Raw genomic sequence first — 18,042 nt, forward strand, 5'->3', positions numbered from 1 at the left:
CATGACTTACTGTATCAGATCATTAAAAAAAAATCTTGTCATCAAAGTATAATGACTTTTACACTTCTAAAACCCCTTCTGGGTTTTGATTACATCACCGTGCACCAGTACATTAACCTCTCCCACCACTGCCACATATAGCTTAGAGACCCTGATTTCATTTAGAAATACGTCACATCCACACAAGTATGGAAGGAAATGCCTCTTGATTTCCAATTCACACTGACTTTAAATGTATACATTATTTCTATATCATTACAATATGTTGCAAGAACATAATATTACTGGCAACAACTGCATTGGTATAATATACAATGTATTTTTATTTTAAATATTTGTTTTAACTTGCATCATTACATTGTGTTCATGTATTGTTTGAAGCACTAATAACATTTTTAATTTTATTTTTTGCAGTGATTTTATGGAGTTTTTGGATGTGGAATGATGTACAGTACCTAATGAAATCATATAAATCAACACAAGCTTTTATTTTCATTCAGCATATAAGGGATTCTCAAAGTGATTAGAAATATTTGAACACAAATTGTTAAAACATTTCTATTTTGTTTTTTGCCTTTGTTTGTTTGGCATACTGTAACAAAAAGAATTCCAACAGTGAAGAAAGATGGATTAAATCATGATTGTTTTATTGGCTGTACACAAATGCATGTCATTGAACAATTGCACTGTAGCACAAGTGTGACATTCTTTTTTTCCATTGGTAAAGTCAATCACATCCCTTATATTTACACTATGTTTAATATATATAGATTTCTATATATGTATCTTTTATACAATGTACAATGTTGCAATCAAGTGAAATAAGGATAGCAAACAATATTCCCTCAAACTCAGATTCAGTCAAAAGCATGCAAGGTTTTGTCCAATAAAGACACGAAAGAAAAATCACGGCCCGGAGTCGAGTTGTCTGTAAGCATGTCTTAGTAGCAGCCAAAGCAGATAAAGTCAAAGCCAAGACACACTGAGCGAGTCATTTTCTAAAATGTTTTTAGTCTGAAGAACTTCGCTTAAAGGATCCACTTACAGTACAAATAGCCTCTAGTTTTCATTGATGCGTAGTGAATACCTAATCAGTGAATTGGACTATTTCACTAATTTACAAACAACCATTCCCAGTATCTGTCACTCATGAAGTTTACGCAAGTACAAAGCCTGTGTCTTTAAGAGAAGCTGTCTAAATGTGTTATATTGCTTTCAAATACTGGGTCCTACACTCTTAAAAATAAAGGTGTTATGTGATGCTAGAAGAACCACTTTACAATAACTGGTTCTTTGAAGAAACACTGTTGTAAATGAGATGTGCAAAAGTGCTTTTTTTCATTTTGGATTTTTACACAAATTAGCCAATTCCACTTCTGCTATGTAGGTCTCCCATATCACAGGATGTGATCTCGAAGAACGTGATGGTCACTTCCTCAACATTGTCCGATTGGCAACAAGCTTGTCATTAGCCATGGATGTAACTGGTTTTAATACAATGTCACTTGACAGCTCAACACACTTGGAGGTGAACACTAATGTATTTATTGCTATAAGTGGTATAAGTTTTTTTTTTTTTTGGAAGTTTATGCTTATTTTGATATTGGCAGAATAATATTTTACATCATAAAAAATCACTTATGACTTTGCTTCTAAAAAATTAAGAAAGCAAAAATGCATACTTAAATAGACCATATAATTTGTTTTATTTGTATTTATTTCTTTTATTGTAATAAGTGCCACTATGCCCACCCTATCCCCACCTCACTAGTCATTACTCGGTCATGACGAGGACTATGTCTTACCAGAACCTTGTCCAGTTTATAAGGTCTTTTCACAGTTATCTCTGACCTGGAATGGTGCTGTTCTATGACATTGACAGCTCATTCATTGGGCAGTAAATGGCTGAGATTTGTGATTGGCTGGCATGTATATATATAATTTTAATAATGATTAATTACACCTACTTTTTTTAAACAAGTACTACCTTTTTAAATATGGCCGAAGCAGATTTAATAATAGGTTTGTGAACCACTAGTTTAAAGATTCTATTTCCCCAAAAGTTTATTATTGTTATATTGTTTTAGGCTTAGCATTTATGTATTTAAGTATTTTTTCCAGATAATGTATAATAAAGTACTACTTTTTTAAATTCTTTCTTATAAAATTATATCATTAGAGTGGTGTGGAGGCTATGCCAGCTAACAGGTACCTGCATTGACTAGTATCATGAGTGTTGGGGACAGAGAGAACTGTCCTACTCAACTAGAGAGAGTGAGGTCAATTATTCTAGCTTGGACTCCCAGCCACAGATGACTGTAGCATTGCTGAGGATGAGAAGTTGTGATCTTCTGAAGATATGAAGAAACTTCACTAAGGTTTAAAGAAGCTCCACATTATGTAAGGGCTCTGTACAATAAATGTTTTCCTAGAACCATATGTCTAATCCAGTGGTCTTCAACCCTGGTCCCTGGAGAGGTACTTTCTGCAGAGTTTTTATCCTACCTGTATCTAATAAGCTGCACCACCCGTTACTTAACGCCAATACATTTGATCTAGCGAATCAGGGACTTGGCAAAAGGTTGATTAGCTGGAGCATGTGTGGCCGACTGTGGTTGGACACAGGCTCTGCAGGAAGGTAGTTCTCCAGGACCAGGGTTAGAGAGTACTACTCTAACCTTTATTTTTAAGAGTGCAGTCGGTCTTACAGGTTCAATGAAAGAAAGCCATAAAGGGATCTTAAAAAAAGTTACCTGTGGGCTCCTTAAGCAAAATCTGTTTGCTAAGACTACATGAACATTTGTTGTTGCACTTCATTTTGGCACGCGTACATGAAGGACGTGACAACAGTTGACTGATGAGTGAAGACATTTTGAGCGAAAAAAATATACGCTATATCTTTGTCTTAGCTACACAAAATAGCCGAGTGGAGTTTAACAACAAAAACACAGAGTAAGAAAATAAAGCTACTATACTATGATTTCAAATAAAATTCTCTTCACAGTTTAAAATTATTTGCATCATCATTCCATTGAAAGCTACATATGAATAAACTGTTCTTAAATCTCTTACTACGCTTTAGAAATGGGACGGTTCGCCAACCTCATCCAAAGAAACAGTCCATTCTCTCTTTGCTCCATTTATAAAACGTGAACCATAAAACATTCTAAGTTCTATTAAAATGGACTCTTCCAGCACACTAAAAACCACCCTCATTATGTATTTTAATGTGTATTATGTAGAAAATATATGACGGACGCAAAAAGCATATTCTTTGCGGGCGGCCATTTATCAAATTGACTGACTTAAAACTGGACAAACAGAATATATTGAGATTTTTTCATTTGCTAACTGTAACTACACATGTTCTTTGGGTGAAAATGCCTTATTATTCTTCTTCAACGTCAGTTACTTTGGGTTTAGCCCTGGACACAAACACGCCCATGCTGGTATAACACTCCCAGGACACTTTTACACTGACACACATACCAAAAGCTACAGACATACATGGAGAAATTAAAAACAAACAAACGAAAAACATACACACACAAAACATGCATCTTGGCAGTAACAGAATTGCACAATTAAAACGGCAATACTTGCGCTGGCATCACATACAGCAAAAGCAGAGTTGCAGGTGAGGATTCGGAATATGTACATTTGGTCGTAGTGGTGGGCGACCAGGGCGTTGGCATCTTCCTGTAAACGCTATTAGACAGATTTGCAGTCAACAAAAAAACGTGTCTTGCACAGTAGATCCCATTTCTGTGAGTCCCGCATTGGCATATACTTAGTGTCCACAGTTTGGAATGCGAGAACAGCATTCTGTCCTTTACATCAGGTAATTATGGAGTTGAAAAGCACTGTTTTTTTTCTTTCTTTCTTTCTTTTTTATTACAAAAGTCAAAGCTAGGCTGCAAAGGGCCCATGCAGATTATTGACATTGAATGTTGATTGAACACAACCTCAAGGCAAGGATGAACTGCTCAGTTTTCAGTGTACTAAGCACAGTGGTATTTTCGTGGGTCATTAAAACTTGTGGGCTGGACATTGAGCACAGAACCTCCTACAATACAGAGAATGGGTTACCTAGGAGAACACAGCTAGCAAGGGCAGTATGTGCGCTTATTTCTACGGATCACGTCTACCGTTAAATGAGATTAGTCGCCAAATGAGACATCTTTCAGCATATAAACACTCACTTGAAACTGCTGTGAAAATTGCTTTTACATAGTTTGCAGTTTTGTATTTTAACTAATCTATATTCACCACAAACAATGTAAAACCAAACCCATGTTATCCAGATAAATAGCTTCAGTATCATTGGTGAACACCACAAAGGTACTTAAAAGATGACTTATAACTGGACATAGCAAACTGGTATGCTTCCATCATTACAAGTCCATAAGCATTTGTGTTGTGAAGCTTTCTTAAAAGGTGAATGGTAGAAGGAACCTTAGAAATTAGGCATTATTTATGTAACTTCATCAACATCTTGTTTCCACAAACATATGAGGCTGGACCAATGGTTAGAAATAAGACGGCCAGGCTACCGCATACATTATATAAGCTGCAATGGAAAGATAAATTATCTTAATGCAGTGGAAATGGAGCTACTTCAACCTATTTCAAAGAACAAGTAGCATGGGTTCGTCCATCATGGACAATTCCAAAATATCCAAAAGACCTGCTCAAAAGTAGAGTGGACATCATTGAGCAATCAAAGCCCCTGCATTTGCACTGTTCAGGATGCTGCTAAGATGTATGAAGGATGACATATAATGTAGCCCTTGACATTGCACAGGGTAACAGCAGGCTGGCCTTGTAGTAACATTATGAAGATGTTAGCCTGTGAAGAAAAACAATACAGGTGCTCCCTCATGCATCCCACTGGGCAGACCAGGTAGCAGGTGTTAAACTGCCCCCAAACATGCCTCTAAGCTACCAGCCAAAGACAAAACAAGGAGTCCACTTTGAATCCATGGTCACATAGTAGGCCAAAGTGGGTAAAATCTTAGACTGAACTATACAAAAAAACATCAGACGATGGAGCCCTTGGAAGAGGAGAGATGGATGGACTGGATGCGAGTGGCCAGGGTCTGCTCTAGGTCGTGGAGGACATCGTAGGAAGGGCCTGGGCCAGGGCTCTCCGCAGGCACCTCATACAGCAGCTGCTTAAAGTTCTCCAGCTCAATCAGGAGCACCATGTTCTTCAGGAAGAAACCCTCGATGAATGCTGAGAGCTCAGTGGCCACCAGGAACTGAGAATGAATTTCACACGCGAGTGTATTAATTCACTTAAAAATTCATATATTAAAAATATGAATATATATCATCCAAATATAGGTGATTCTTCAAATAGGAGAATTTTTTCTGTCCCTTTGGTAGATTTAGTAGTGTTTAGAAAAAACAATAATTGTTTTTAAGTATTATCTAATATTAGCTCAAGCCCTAAAATTTAGAGAGCATGTTTGAGAACTCCTATCAATTACATATTTTGTTAAAAAGCTACGACATCCTCAACAGAACACACTTAAATATGGCATTTTTCAGCATATTTTAGTGCACAATTTCTATTTATTTGCTGTGATTAACATATCACTGTGGAGGCGGTGTTAACTTATTTTCACTTAGAAAATCAGCAAAACGTAATTTTACCAGGGGTGCCCAAAGTTTTGCATACAACTTCATTTTAGAATGTAGACATATAGTGATGTAATGAAAAATCAGGACTTGATCAAAGCCTTGACCAGGTCTCCATTCCAGAACATATAATAAAAATAGTAAAAAACAAAAAAAAAAGATAAAAAACATTTTTTCAGAATTGCAAAGAGTCATATAGTGCTGCTCATTAAATAATTAGCCATTTACTTATTTATAATGAGCTTCATTAAAATAAGCACATGCTTATTTATGAAATTAATTCAATAGGAATAAGCATTTACTTATTTATAATAGGATTAATTTAATAAGAACAAGCACATATTTATTTATAGTTAGCTATTTACTAATAAGAATCTCAGACTAATTTTGTGTTTCGCTACCCTTTTTAAAGCCATTCTTCATTTATTCTAAAATCAATACATAATGAAGAGAGCAACTTACAGTGTAAAAAGTAGAGAAATAACAAGAAAGCTGAAGGTGTTAAGTAAATAGATAGATTAAATAATTTGTGAGCAACAGCTGATATGCACACAAAGCAATGCATGTTGTGAAATCTGCTCTCTTACTCTGGCATGTTTGTATATGTCCACACATGTGTCTATGGTGATGTTCTTGGAGCAAATGATCTCACAGTGTCGTTGGAGGGCCTCAAGCTGGAAGAACTTGGCTGCAGACAGGAGCTGTGGGTGAGACGGAAGACCTAATTATCACAGCGCCAACTTCTCTTGGATTAAGCTCATGTGAAAGTAACTGATGAATAGTGGACAATGTGTTCTTTGGTCTGATGAGTCCACCTTTTTATATTGTTTATGGAATAACGGATGCTGTGGATGTAAAAGATAATGGATGTAAAGAACCATCCAGATTGTTACCAGTGTAAAGTTCAAAAGCCAGGGTCTGTAGGGGTATGTGGATGTAATATTCACCATGGCATTAGCAACTTGCACACCTGGGGAAGCACCATTACTGCTGGAATATGTAACAGATGCTGTCTTCTTTTTCAGGGACATCCATGCTTATTCAACATTAAAACACCAAGCTACTTTCTGCATGCGTTATAACAAGCAGAGAGTGTAGGTAATAGACTGGCCTGCCTGCAGTACAAACCTGTCTCCCATTGTAAAGGTGCCAAACTGAAGATAAGACATTATACTGTTTTCAATTTAATACACGAGAAGCCTAATTTTACTAGTAACTTCTGTTTTTATAACCATTTCACATACTGTCTCTAAATTTTTGGAATCAAGGCTTACACAAGAAAACTAAATAAATAGTACATTTCCTTTCTGCAAATCTCATTTTCAGCTGGTTAACATCTTTAATACTGTAATATTCTGTATAGTGTAACTTGTTGTAAGCGAACAGCAGAACAGAACAAAAAGTCCAATCAAAGCAAGCTGTGGTAGGTTAGTGGGACATACCCTTAGCATGAATTCATTAACTTTCTTATTACAAACCTAAATATCATTTGACACTGTGATACACACACACACACACAAATACACACACATTTTCTAAGCCGCTTATCCTTCTAGGTCACAGGGGGAGCTGGAGCCTATCCCAGCAGTCACTGGGCGGAAGGTAGGAAACACCCTGGACAGTTCGCCAGTCCATCGCAGGGCAGAGAGACAGACATATACATTCACACACACACTCACACCTAGGGGCAATTTTAGCGTGACCCTGGTTGTCTGGCTGGGAATCTAACCCATGCCCTTCTTGCTGTGAGGCAACAGCACTACCCAATAAAATAATACATTTTGTCAATATTGCCTTACTAAAGATTCCACCATGTAAAACCCCTGAGATAAAAAGTGGTTTAAAAGGAGATTCCTCAACTAGTGGAGGGTTCACCAAGTGGCAACCAAGAGGTGAATACATGCCTTTAAAATGAACACAACCTTTCGCCTCTTTATCATGGTTATGGCTATACTTTGATGATCTCTAAAAGTACCATCCTTTCACTTTCCAGTTAAAGTGAATCATGTTATGACACATGCAGTGGGTGTGGGAACAATTGGCAGAGTCAGACTGGCCTTGGCTGACAATCAGAGCTTCACAGCCAGCCACTTTCACATCATATCATATGCGACATCCCATTAGCCCTCAAATAAAGGAGACAGAAAAGTAAGAAAGGATGGACCAGAGGATGAAGAGAATGGATAGCAATGAAGAAAGAGATAGAAGAACAGTGTGTAATACCTCCATCACTTCAGTGTTTCTGATGTGCAGTGACTCAGTGCCTCCACAGTACAGGTACTGCATTACCAACTGCAACACACAGAACACAGTATTAGTAAAACATCAGCACAATCTATCAAACTTTAACATTCACACACGGTATCACACAGTTCTCAGAGCTGTTTAGGGCATTTGGCAGCTCTTACAGCGACTTACAGTTTAAATCCTTTTAAAGAGGTAGGTGAATGTAGTGTTAGGAGTTTTGCCCAAGGACTTTTATTGGTACAGCAAGGTGTGATTGCTATGAAGCAGAGGGCAGTGTTGTTATCCACTATGCTACACCAAATGCTATATCAATACAAAATAACTTAAAAAATATTTTGGGTAACATAAAACATCTGTTCACTAATACTTTGGGTATGTTCTTCAGCACCTGACTTCATGTTCATCAGAGTGTCTTCTTTGACACAAACTATCCAAACTGTTGTTATCCAAACTCCTAAAAGCACATACTGAAATTGTTTTGGTCCAAAGGTGGTTTAAAACATGAAAACATTCCAACCTGGAAAATGTTGTACTTGACGTGACTGATTTCAATGCAAGTGTTCTCTCCAGCAGGTCTGTTGGAGAGCAGAGACTTAAACCTAAAGAGGATGATAAAGAGAGATATGAGAGAAAGTATTTCATTGTTGTAGTCATATTACATGACTATTATTCAGAAATGCTGCAATAAGTATCAGTTTGATTCAGTCACGTGGCACACAAAGACTCCCTTCAATCATGCAGTCTTCTTACCTGGTTGAGGCTGTAAAGAGCAGCACTTTGTGGGCATAGAAAGGTTTTCCCTCCACCAGGAATGTCACGTCAGACATTTCTTTATTGTTCAGAAAGTGTGGATCTAGACAAGCACATGGGAGATGAAGTTTCAAATTACACTTTAGTATTCAGGTTCAGTGAGCATAGAGTCTATTACACAGCAATCCTGCAGATCACTGCGCTGTAGCTGAAAGAATACAAGCCAGTGAATGAAGAAAGAGGATTAGCAATGCTCATATCAGATAATACCATAAAAAATAATAATAACAAAAATAATAATCTGTACAACAGTAATACTACTACTAATGCTAAGTAATAACAATATTAATAAATATATATATATATATATATATATATATATATATATTATATATATATATATATAATTTCTTTTTAGCTGCAAAACTTCAAAATACTTTAATAATAATAATAATAATAATAATAATATTTTAAGCATACTTCTCTAGCTCAAGTACACAGAAACCAAAACAGATAAAACAATAGGCTATTCAAAGATTAAATGAAATAGTAAATGTAACTACAGAGAAAAGAATTAAGCAAGTAAAAGTAGTGGACCATTTACAGCAAAAACAAAGGGTCATGCTAACCTGAACACCCATCATGCTTGTATTCCTAATTTTCTGTCTCACAGTACTGCAGATTTTTTGAAGCAATACTTTATCTGCTGCCTAGATGGCAGTAGTGCTCCTTCAAAGTCAATATAACTTTAATTCAATCGATGTGAGCAGAAAATTCCATTTACTGCATTTCATGACTATCTCTCTCTCTCTCTCTCTCTCTCTCTCTCTCCCTCTCTCTCTCTGCTGATGATGAAACTGTTGTGTTTTGGGGCGCTCTCCATTTCAAAGTGAGAAAAAAAACCTTGACTGTGTTTATATTTCACTGTCACAATCCACAAGACAAAAACACACACTAGCATTATGCTGTGTGAAATTCAGAGATTTATGAGTACCTCAAGCTAATGTTGCCTCCCCAAATGAAGGTAGATAGTAATAGTGCAGGCAAAGCTGTTTTGAGTCTGTTTTTTAAGGGCAGATTTTAACTGGGGCAGCAGAGCTGGTACTCACCCAGTCGGGACGTCTGTTTCTTTTTGATCTCTGTCAGCTTGGGGATTGGAAAGGGCCCGTAGCATTGGGTGAAGATTACAGATAGCTGCTGGCTGATTACTTCGTTCTGCAGATTATACACACAAACACCACACAAAGTTTTACACAGATGTAAGTCACTGTCTTCACACACGTATGATATCAAATATTTGGTATCATTTGCCATCATCTCAAAACAATATTAAACGAAGCCAATTACTATTCACATCAAACCAGAAATTTTGAAAAATTGGTGGAATTTCCCTTTATAAATGCTGATTAACTGTAAGGTTAATGAAAAGTAGAGTTGCAGATAGAGGTCCCAAGTATCGCAGCTCTCTAAGATTTATGTGACGAGTTGAATTTTAAAAAAATGGTCATACTTGTAGCTTTTGGAAGCAGTTTTAAGCATGGTAGCATTGCGCCTTAATTAAATATTCTAGTCTAATATGTATATTGTAAAAATGTCATTTAGTATCATGATATTATATTTTTGCCATATTTTGAACCCCTTTATGGTTGTATAGGTGTGAGCAGGGGCAGAGCTGTGAACCTTGCTGGCTCGCAGTATCTGGAACATGAGTGGCAGGCCATGTGTGATGAGCTCCTCAGTGTACTCCTCCTCCTGAATGCAGCTGAAGTCCTTCAAGAGGCCCTGGATCAGCGGCCGCCGTTGCTGCACAAAGCACGTCCGCAGAGACTCCAGCCATGTATGCAGAGTCCATGGCACACCTACACACACAGTCAACATCGGTCAGTCAATCTATACTGTTTATCAATCCATGCACCCGGATTAAAGAGGCCATATCATGGAAGACTGGATTTTCATTCTTTTCTGGATGTAAGCATTTAATGTACTATGTAATTAATGCTAAATGTTAAGTAATATTCAGTTGTCAAGGAAGCTCATGGTGATGATGTCACAACCATGAAGCCAATCACATGTGACTGTCCATTCAGTCTGCAGTAGTTTAGCTTGCCCATTTCACCTTCACCTGTAAAAGAATGTTGCTATTGTAGACAGTCTGTAGCAGACTTACTGGAGCATAAGACTAGGGGAAAAACATTCAGACATCCGTACGAAGAAGCAGAGCTTTATTTTTTCCAATGTCCCTGAGGATTTCAGACCAAACGAGAGAGAGATTATCATTAATTTCAGCCTAGACTGATTTTAGGGACAATACAGAACAACCAATCAGAATGAAGGACACTTACATAAATCAGTACTAAAGGGGTATTCTGGCCTACTGTTTACTGTATTATTTATCATGTTATGTAGAATTCTGTAGTGCAGCATTATACCTCAGCCTCATCAGTTTGACAGAATTCATGGTTTTATTTCATTTTCATATTTTCATTCATCAATGCAACCAAAAACCAACCACAGACCAACTTTGCTAGTTTAGCCACTCATCTACAGGCTAACAAATACAAATATGCTAGTATAAATGTAACCGTTACCTCAGTTGTCAAACTAAATCGTAAAGAAAACAGCGATTCCATCTTTACTCAGCACAAAATGGACACCAGAGATAGGTTTTTTCCCTTTCAGTCAGAGAAAAAAAAATTCAAACAGAGGTAAGGTATCTAGATAGCTAGCTATCATGCTGACTTTAGATTTTAACTTGCTGTGCTTTTCCTCTCATTTCTGTTGTTTAAGTAATCCATTCTCTCAATTGTAATGATTTGAAGACAGTTATACATTTATATGGCTGATAAAAAGATTTTCAGCTTCCCAGTAGTAATGTTGGCTATCAGCAGCCTTGGATCATCCCATGGGTTTTATTGGGCCTGAGCCACTAGGGGGCACCGTGGGCAATTATGAGAAAATCTAAACAGCTGTTTTGACTTGCAATGGGAGCAGCACAGCAAAAAAAATAACTTAATTTGTCATTGTTTTGTGGCTGATCAAATTCCTGAAGCTCTCTATGTCTTTCCTAAACATCCGCTTCATTTTCTCCTCTGCTTAGTAACCATTTGTCTCTGTACATTCCAGCTGTCTGATTTTGATTAACGTCATCTTCATTGGGGTAAATGCTTTATCTTTATGAAATGTTGCACTGATCGTAGGGTGTGTGTTAAAAATAAATGCACTTATAGCGATGATGTGCCCAATAACCTGGTAGGTATGCTACCATTGTGGTGCTGCATAACCCTTATATTACTTGCTGTGACATCGTAAAAACACTTGACCACCTTTAAAAAAGGGAGGCAGGTAGGGGACCACCAAATATTTGTGCCCAGAGGCTGATAACTTGATGATCCAGGCCTGGCTGTTTGGCTTTTTTTTCAAAATATACTGCCTTAGATATCCAACCTGAAGCAGTTGGATTTTTTTAAAAGTTCTTTTCACCTTCAAGATACATCATCAGAAGAGGCTTTTCCTGGTTTTTAAACTGGAAAATCTCACTCTAGAGGCTACTGTGGATCAGAGTAAGTATGTTTCTAACAGATGTAGCAATGGCTACATTTTTCATTTTGGCTGGAGTACCCCTTTAAAGACACAGTAACTGTGTAATTCTTAAGGATAAAGAGAGGTCATGTAAAAATTAATTACAGCTGTATTTGGTACTTAAACCACACAAATGTAAGTATGTTTGGTACTTAAACCACACAAATGTTAAAAGTGAACTGCGTGGAAAACGTAAAATAAAAAAAATGTATAATATGGCCCCTTTAAAATCGATGGCAATCTCTGACGACAGATAACTAGGCTCACTACTGTGCTATATCAGTACTAACCCATGCAGTGAGTGTCTATGTTAAACCAGGCAGTGGATGTCTGTGGTAACCTAAAGAAGTCAGTACTAACAAGCTGCAGATGTGGACGGCAGGCGTGCAGTGTGATTACTAACCCAGGCTGCGGATGTCTATGGTAATGTCCACATGGCCGTGTTCGGCGCTGTGGTACATGGCCTCTCGGAGGGCCCTCAGTTTGGCCTTGCCTGTCCTCAGCGTGCCCTCTGAGTGGGTCGTCCTCTTCTCCCCGCCGGCCTCCGAACCCTCGGCCAGGATCTCCTCCAGAGACAGGACGTCACCCTTATCCTTCTCCCCCTGGGACAGAAGCTTCCGGAACACGTTCCTGCAGGAAAACACTCACTCAGCACCTTCAGATGCTCCTGGTCACTCTGCCAGGAATAAATGTACATGTGACAGCAGTATTGACACGTCAGGGGTGCATGAAGTGGGGATGCTTAAAGTGCTGCAGTACCCCCTATGTTCAGGATTTTTTTACCACTAAAAAACAATGATTTGTGCACAGAGGTGATGTAATTTGCAATTTATTGCATGTCAAACTGTCATCACAATGTCCACAAAATTTTTACATCCATATCCATATCTAAAAGAATCCTTAAACAAAATTTAAATGAAGTACTTTGAAATAATAATAAAATAAAAAGAACTTTGAAATGCAATATTTTGCTATGTATAGAAGCTCAGTCTCACCAGGCAGAGTTTTCTTCTTTTTTCAGCAGTATGTCAAATTACTGACATACTACAGTAATTATTAGTATCTCAAAAGAATGCCTTATTTTCTCTAAATACTGACTTAGTATCTCAAAATAATGCTTTAGCCTAAAAATTCTGACTTATTATCTCAAAATATTGAGATAAAATTCTTACATGGCATTCTTAATAGGGATGTACCGAACTTTCAACCACGGCTGAATTTTTTACAGTAAATAAAGATTAAATAATCCACAACAAAGTGTCAAAATCTAAGACTTGACAAATAATTTGAAAGGTAATGAAAATGACAAATAGAGTTTAATTGCAGTTTGTTGCTGTGCCCTGGATGACCAATCGTTCTCTATTGTCAAGGATGCTGGATTTTACCCTTTTGCTCCCATCCAGAACTTAACAAGAAATCAAGAGTAGTACACACAAACAGTGCATTATATATCAAAATAAAAACCATTTATATTCAGGCAAAGCTGCACAGCATACCCTGCCTAACATTTAATGTGCTGCTTTAATTTAGAAGATTTCATGATTTCATGACCTGTGCACTGTATAGGGAGTAAGGAGCCATTATGAGATTCTCATGCTTCCTGTGCTCTAAACTGAATGGTTTTACCCACAGAAAGAAATTTTATACTAAGTAGTACTAAAGGAGAAAAGTGAATGAGACTGTGTATATAGTAGTTTTAGAATTAACCCATTAAAATCCTAGACTTATTACATCCTGAGATTTATTAATTTAGTAACTACAGGGAATTCAATGTAAATGGGTTCTCAGGTTATAGAAGTATGTAATAAAACTTTGGCCCTGACCTTCCAAGGGGTTAAACACTAATCATTAGCTAATCCATTAATACACCATTATAAAAAAATATGCATATGAGGTACAGATAGGGCAGCAGTGTAAAATACGATACAGTGGGTTGCGTAGTGGGTAGCGCTGTCACCTGACAGCAAGAAGGGTATGGGTTCAATTCCTGGCTGGGTGACCAGCGTCCTTTCTGTGTGGAGTTGCATGTTCTCGCTGTGTCTGTGTGGGTTTCCTCCCACAGTCCAAAGATATGCAGTCAGGCAAATTGGATATGCTAAATTGCCCCTAGGTGTAAATGTGTGTGTGGACGTATATGTCTGTCTGTCTGCCCTGTGATGGACTGGTCATCTGTCCAGGGTGTTTCCTGCCTTCCGCCCAATGACTGCTGGGATAGGCTCCAGCTCCCCCGTGACCCAGAAGGATAAGTGGCTTAGAAAATGTATGTATGCATTAGCCTTTCACATTTATACACTGTATAAATGTATATGCTGCTTAAAATTTAAGCAACCCAAGTCAAAAAGCCTTCCAGCTTTCCTGTGCTACTTTACGTTGAAATGCAATTACAGGAATAAGGGAAATTAAAAATTTATCCACATTAACTTCTAAGAGCCGTTTGGTTAATGATAGGACAGTGCTAGTAATATGACGGTATTCATATATTCATAACGTTTCTTAACTCAGGCTTTTCGCTTAGCTATCAAAGAAGCGAAGAAGACGAACACATGGCTTGTGCTGTATTTCTACTGACAGGAAGATAAGTCAGAGTTTGAAACTGTTTAAAATATAAGGTCCATTTTTAAAAGACCCCAAAGTCCTTCGATGTTTATGACTCTCATTTATCATGGCACAAAAATAATTTTTCCACATATTACTGCCACCCGCTCATGGGCGTGTATTAAGGAGAGTTAGTGTAAAGTCATTATAAGTCAGTGGAAGTATGCTCGGAGAATGACTGGTTGGATCCATGCAAGCCACAAATCACCGCAAGACGCAACACTGCAAATGTCTCAGGGGTTCAAGACACGATGAAAGCAGCTTTTTCAAGCCCCGGCTCAGGCTGCAATACTTCTGCAAATCCGGGCCGGCCTCCATAACGGATTGCCTTAATATCGCGGCATTGAGGGAAGCTGGCTGTCTAATGCAGTGGATTCTCAGTCAGAATGCATGCACAGTGAATATCAATAAGCGTTCATTATGCAGTGCTGGGTATGGGTGTGAGTGAACGAGTGGGCACTGAAGCTTGTGGTTTACAGTTTCCCCAAAATGGGAAATGATGCTGCTGAAGTTATAGAGATCTATTTCTCTAGTGGACTTCTATGAAGAACACCGGCTGGTCTTTTATATCTGGCAACAATATCAGGTCAGAAGTTCAGAGTTGATGGATGGGATGTTTACAGTTATGGTAAACAGCAGAAACTAAACACACTGATGAGGGAGGTGAAACATCGGTTATGTGAAAAATGAACCAGCAGTTCCTGCTTCAAATGCACTTCAATGCTGGTAGCACACATATTCGTATGTGTACATGTATACACATCAATGTTTGGACTGAAATAAGACTAATTTCGTAGCATAAATAGTACTGTACAAAAGTACAAGAGACCACACTTTCGCTAATTTAACTTCCAGTCAAGATGGCCATTAGTGACAAGCTATTCATTTTTCAATTTTTCAGTGTCAGAAAAAAAGCATAAACAATTATTTAACAGAAAATAACACAGACAACAATAAGTATAATACCAAATCTAACAATGTTTAATTTATATGCTCTTTTGCCTACTGCCACCTACAAACTCATCCATCCAGCTGTTTCTTCCCAACCATGGCAAACTCTTTGTGTGCACCTAAAATGACTAAAAGAGATATTTCTGAGGAGATTAGATACTTATGGAACATAAGAGACAAAGAAGGAGTTTCCAAAACTGGAGTAGAAAAAAAAGTTATTAAAAGATATGGAGGAAATGCAATGGGACAACTGTGCAAGACCTAGTAGACGACCAAAACTGTACACATCAGATAAACAGTACTTAAAGCTTTCATCTTTGAGACAAAGTCCAGCTCCACTTTCACTTCAGGTCTGAAAAAAAAACACAGGTGTTTCTATATAAACCTTCCACATTGAGAAGACAACACTATCTGGGTCTGAAAGGACATGTAGCTGTCAAGAAGACAAGAAGTAGTGTAAGGCTTTATGAACTGATGAATCTAAATTTGTAATTGGGATTACTTCAATTGTGAGAAGCAGAAAATGCAACTAAACACTAAATACTGAAAAATTTGATCTTATATTTAGTTGTTGAGGCTTTCTGTTGAATATACTTTCTGCTTTTTATTTAATGGTCTTTCTGACTGGACACTGCATAAAGCATAGTACTATACACAGTGCCAGAACTCATACTTAATTCATTATTTTCAAGATATAATATTTGTAAGATATTATAATGAAGGGGAGGGAGAAACTTAGAGTCAAGGTTCTGGTCCATAACACAGCTTTACTTAGAACTTGGCACAGCAAGCAGTCGAGGAGCAGTCGTGGGCTGGACGTTAGGGAACCAGCCTTGTGACCGGAAGGTCGCTGGTTCGATCCCCTGAGCTGACAGTGCATGACTGAAGTGCCCTTGAGCAAGGCAACCCCCAAATGAAATGCTTCCTGGGTGCTGTGGAGAGGGCTGCCCACCGCTCCGGGCAAGTGTGCTCACTGCCCCTAGTGTGTGTGCGTTCACTAGTGTGTATGTGGTGTTTCATTGCACGGATGGGTCAAATGCGGAGGTGAAATTTCCCCATTGTGGGACTAATAAGGGTCACTTAATAATAAGAAAGAATACAGGAGGGAAAACAGCCCTGGCTTATAGCTCTGTTAGCTTTAGGTCTCCCTCTGTTTTCTCTAGGCTCCCTGAAACTTGCTACAAACACACACAGCATAACCCAGCCCTGCCCTTTAAAATTAGAGTCCTTGAAATGTAGAGCATATCAAATGCTAACAATAACTATGAACTAAATAGACTAAAATAGACATGAACACATTTCTTTATTCTTGAACCAACAGAACCAGGTGTATTGATGCCACATTGCCCCCCCAGGTTTGTCCAAGAGCAGTGACCCCGCTGAGTACCAGTCTTACCAGACCAAGCCTCTGAAATGTCTAGGAGCCTGTCGGCTTTGGGGGCTGCCAGCCTGAGGGGGTGTCATGGGCCCTTTCTCTGGGCTGTTAACTGTGGCCGTTGGGATAACACGGTCACCGAGAAGTGTTGATGGTACTCTGGGAAAGCTTGGAAGTGAGCTGTTTACCATCTATGCTGCACTTGACCCAAAGTCCACGGCTGCAGCCGATCTTCCTGGCTGGCTTCCGTTTCCCCACCAGCTTAGGTTTTCAGCATTGACAGACGTGGTGTCCCCACTCCCTACTCACTCTGGTGCCATGTGGCACATCATCTGCTCCTCAAGCTCTTCCACTGCATCTCCTCCCAAAATCACCTTTATCTCTTCCTTCCACTGTAAATCTTCCTCTAGGCAAGTTAGCTTTGCAAGCCACAGCTGCTGCTGGAGGTTAGCTTGCCACCCATAAGAATGGACCCAAGGCAAGCTACCATGGGCCGCAGCCGTAAACTCTCTGAAGGCAGGCTCCACCATATTCTCTTTGTCGGTGGAGAGCAGACCCAGCTTCTCTCCATGCTGGCCCTTTCTCTGACGGAGTTTCTCTCAAATGTGCATGGGTGACACACGTTCACCAAACCGGCTCCCCATGCTAGCTATGAGGCTGCTCCAAGTTACTGACACGTCAACAGGGACCTCTAACAGTACCTTCAGGGCTGGTCCTTCTAGCGCTGAGGCTAACTGCGCTGTCCTCACCTGTTCCCCCACCAAGTTCCACCATCTCAAATTGCTGCAGGTGGACCTGCCAACTCCCCAGACCATCATGGTGCCTCACCTCAGGCAGATGCACTGGTGTTGTAGACGTGTCTTTGGTCACTATGTTCGCTGAGTCACATTGGGGGCTGGTAG

General features: G+C 38.8%; 1 protein-coding gene across 1 annotated transcript in view; it reads right to left on the bottom strand.

Annotated features, from left to right (window-relative positions):
• Positions 1-626: 626 nt before the first annotated feature.
• Positions 627-18,042, bottom strand: part of LOC118812521 (ankyrin repeat and BTB/POZ domain-containing protein BTBD11-A) — a 265,349-nt gene continuing 247,933 nt past the window's right edge. Inside the window, exons 10-17 of the mRNA XM_036577596.1 lie at positions 12,623-12,849; positions 10,321-10,499; positions 9,750-9,855; positions 8,641-8,743; positions 8,408-8,489; positions 7,867-7,935; positions 6,231-6,344; positions 627-5,261 (exon numbers count right to left, since the gene is read on the bottom strand). Coding sequence (XP_036433489.1) covers positions 5,040-5,261; positions 6,231-6,344; positions 7,867-7,935; positions 8,408-8,489; positions 8,641-8,743; positions 9,750-9,855; positions 10,321-10,499; positions 12,623-12,849 — 1,102 coding nt within the window. The 3' untranslated portion in view covers positions 627-5,039. The remainder of the gene's footprint in view (positions 5,262-6,230; positions 6,345-7,866; positions 7,936-8,407; positions 8,490-8,640; positions 8,744-9,749; positions 9,856-10,320; positions 10,500-12,622; positions 12,850-18,042) is intronic.

Source organism: Colossoma macropomum, unplaced genomic scaffold (assembly GCF_904425465.1).
Source record: "Colossoma macropomum unplaced genomic scaffold, Colossoma_macropomum, whole genome shotgun sequence".
Classification (NCBI taxonomy): Eukaryota; Metazoa; Chordata; class Actinopteri; order Characiformes; family Serrasalmidae; genus Colossoma; species Colossoma macropomum.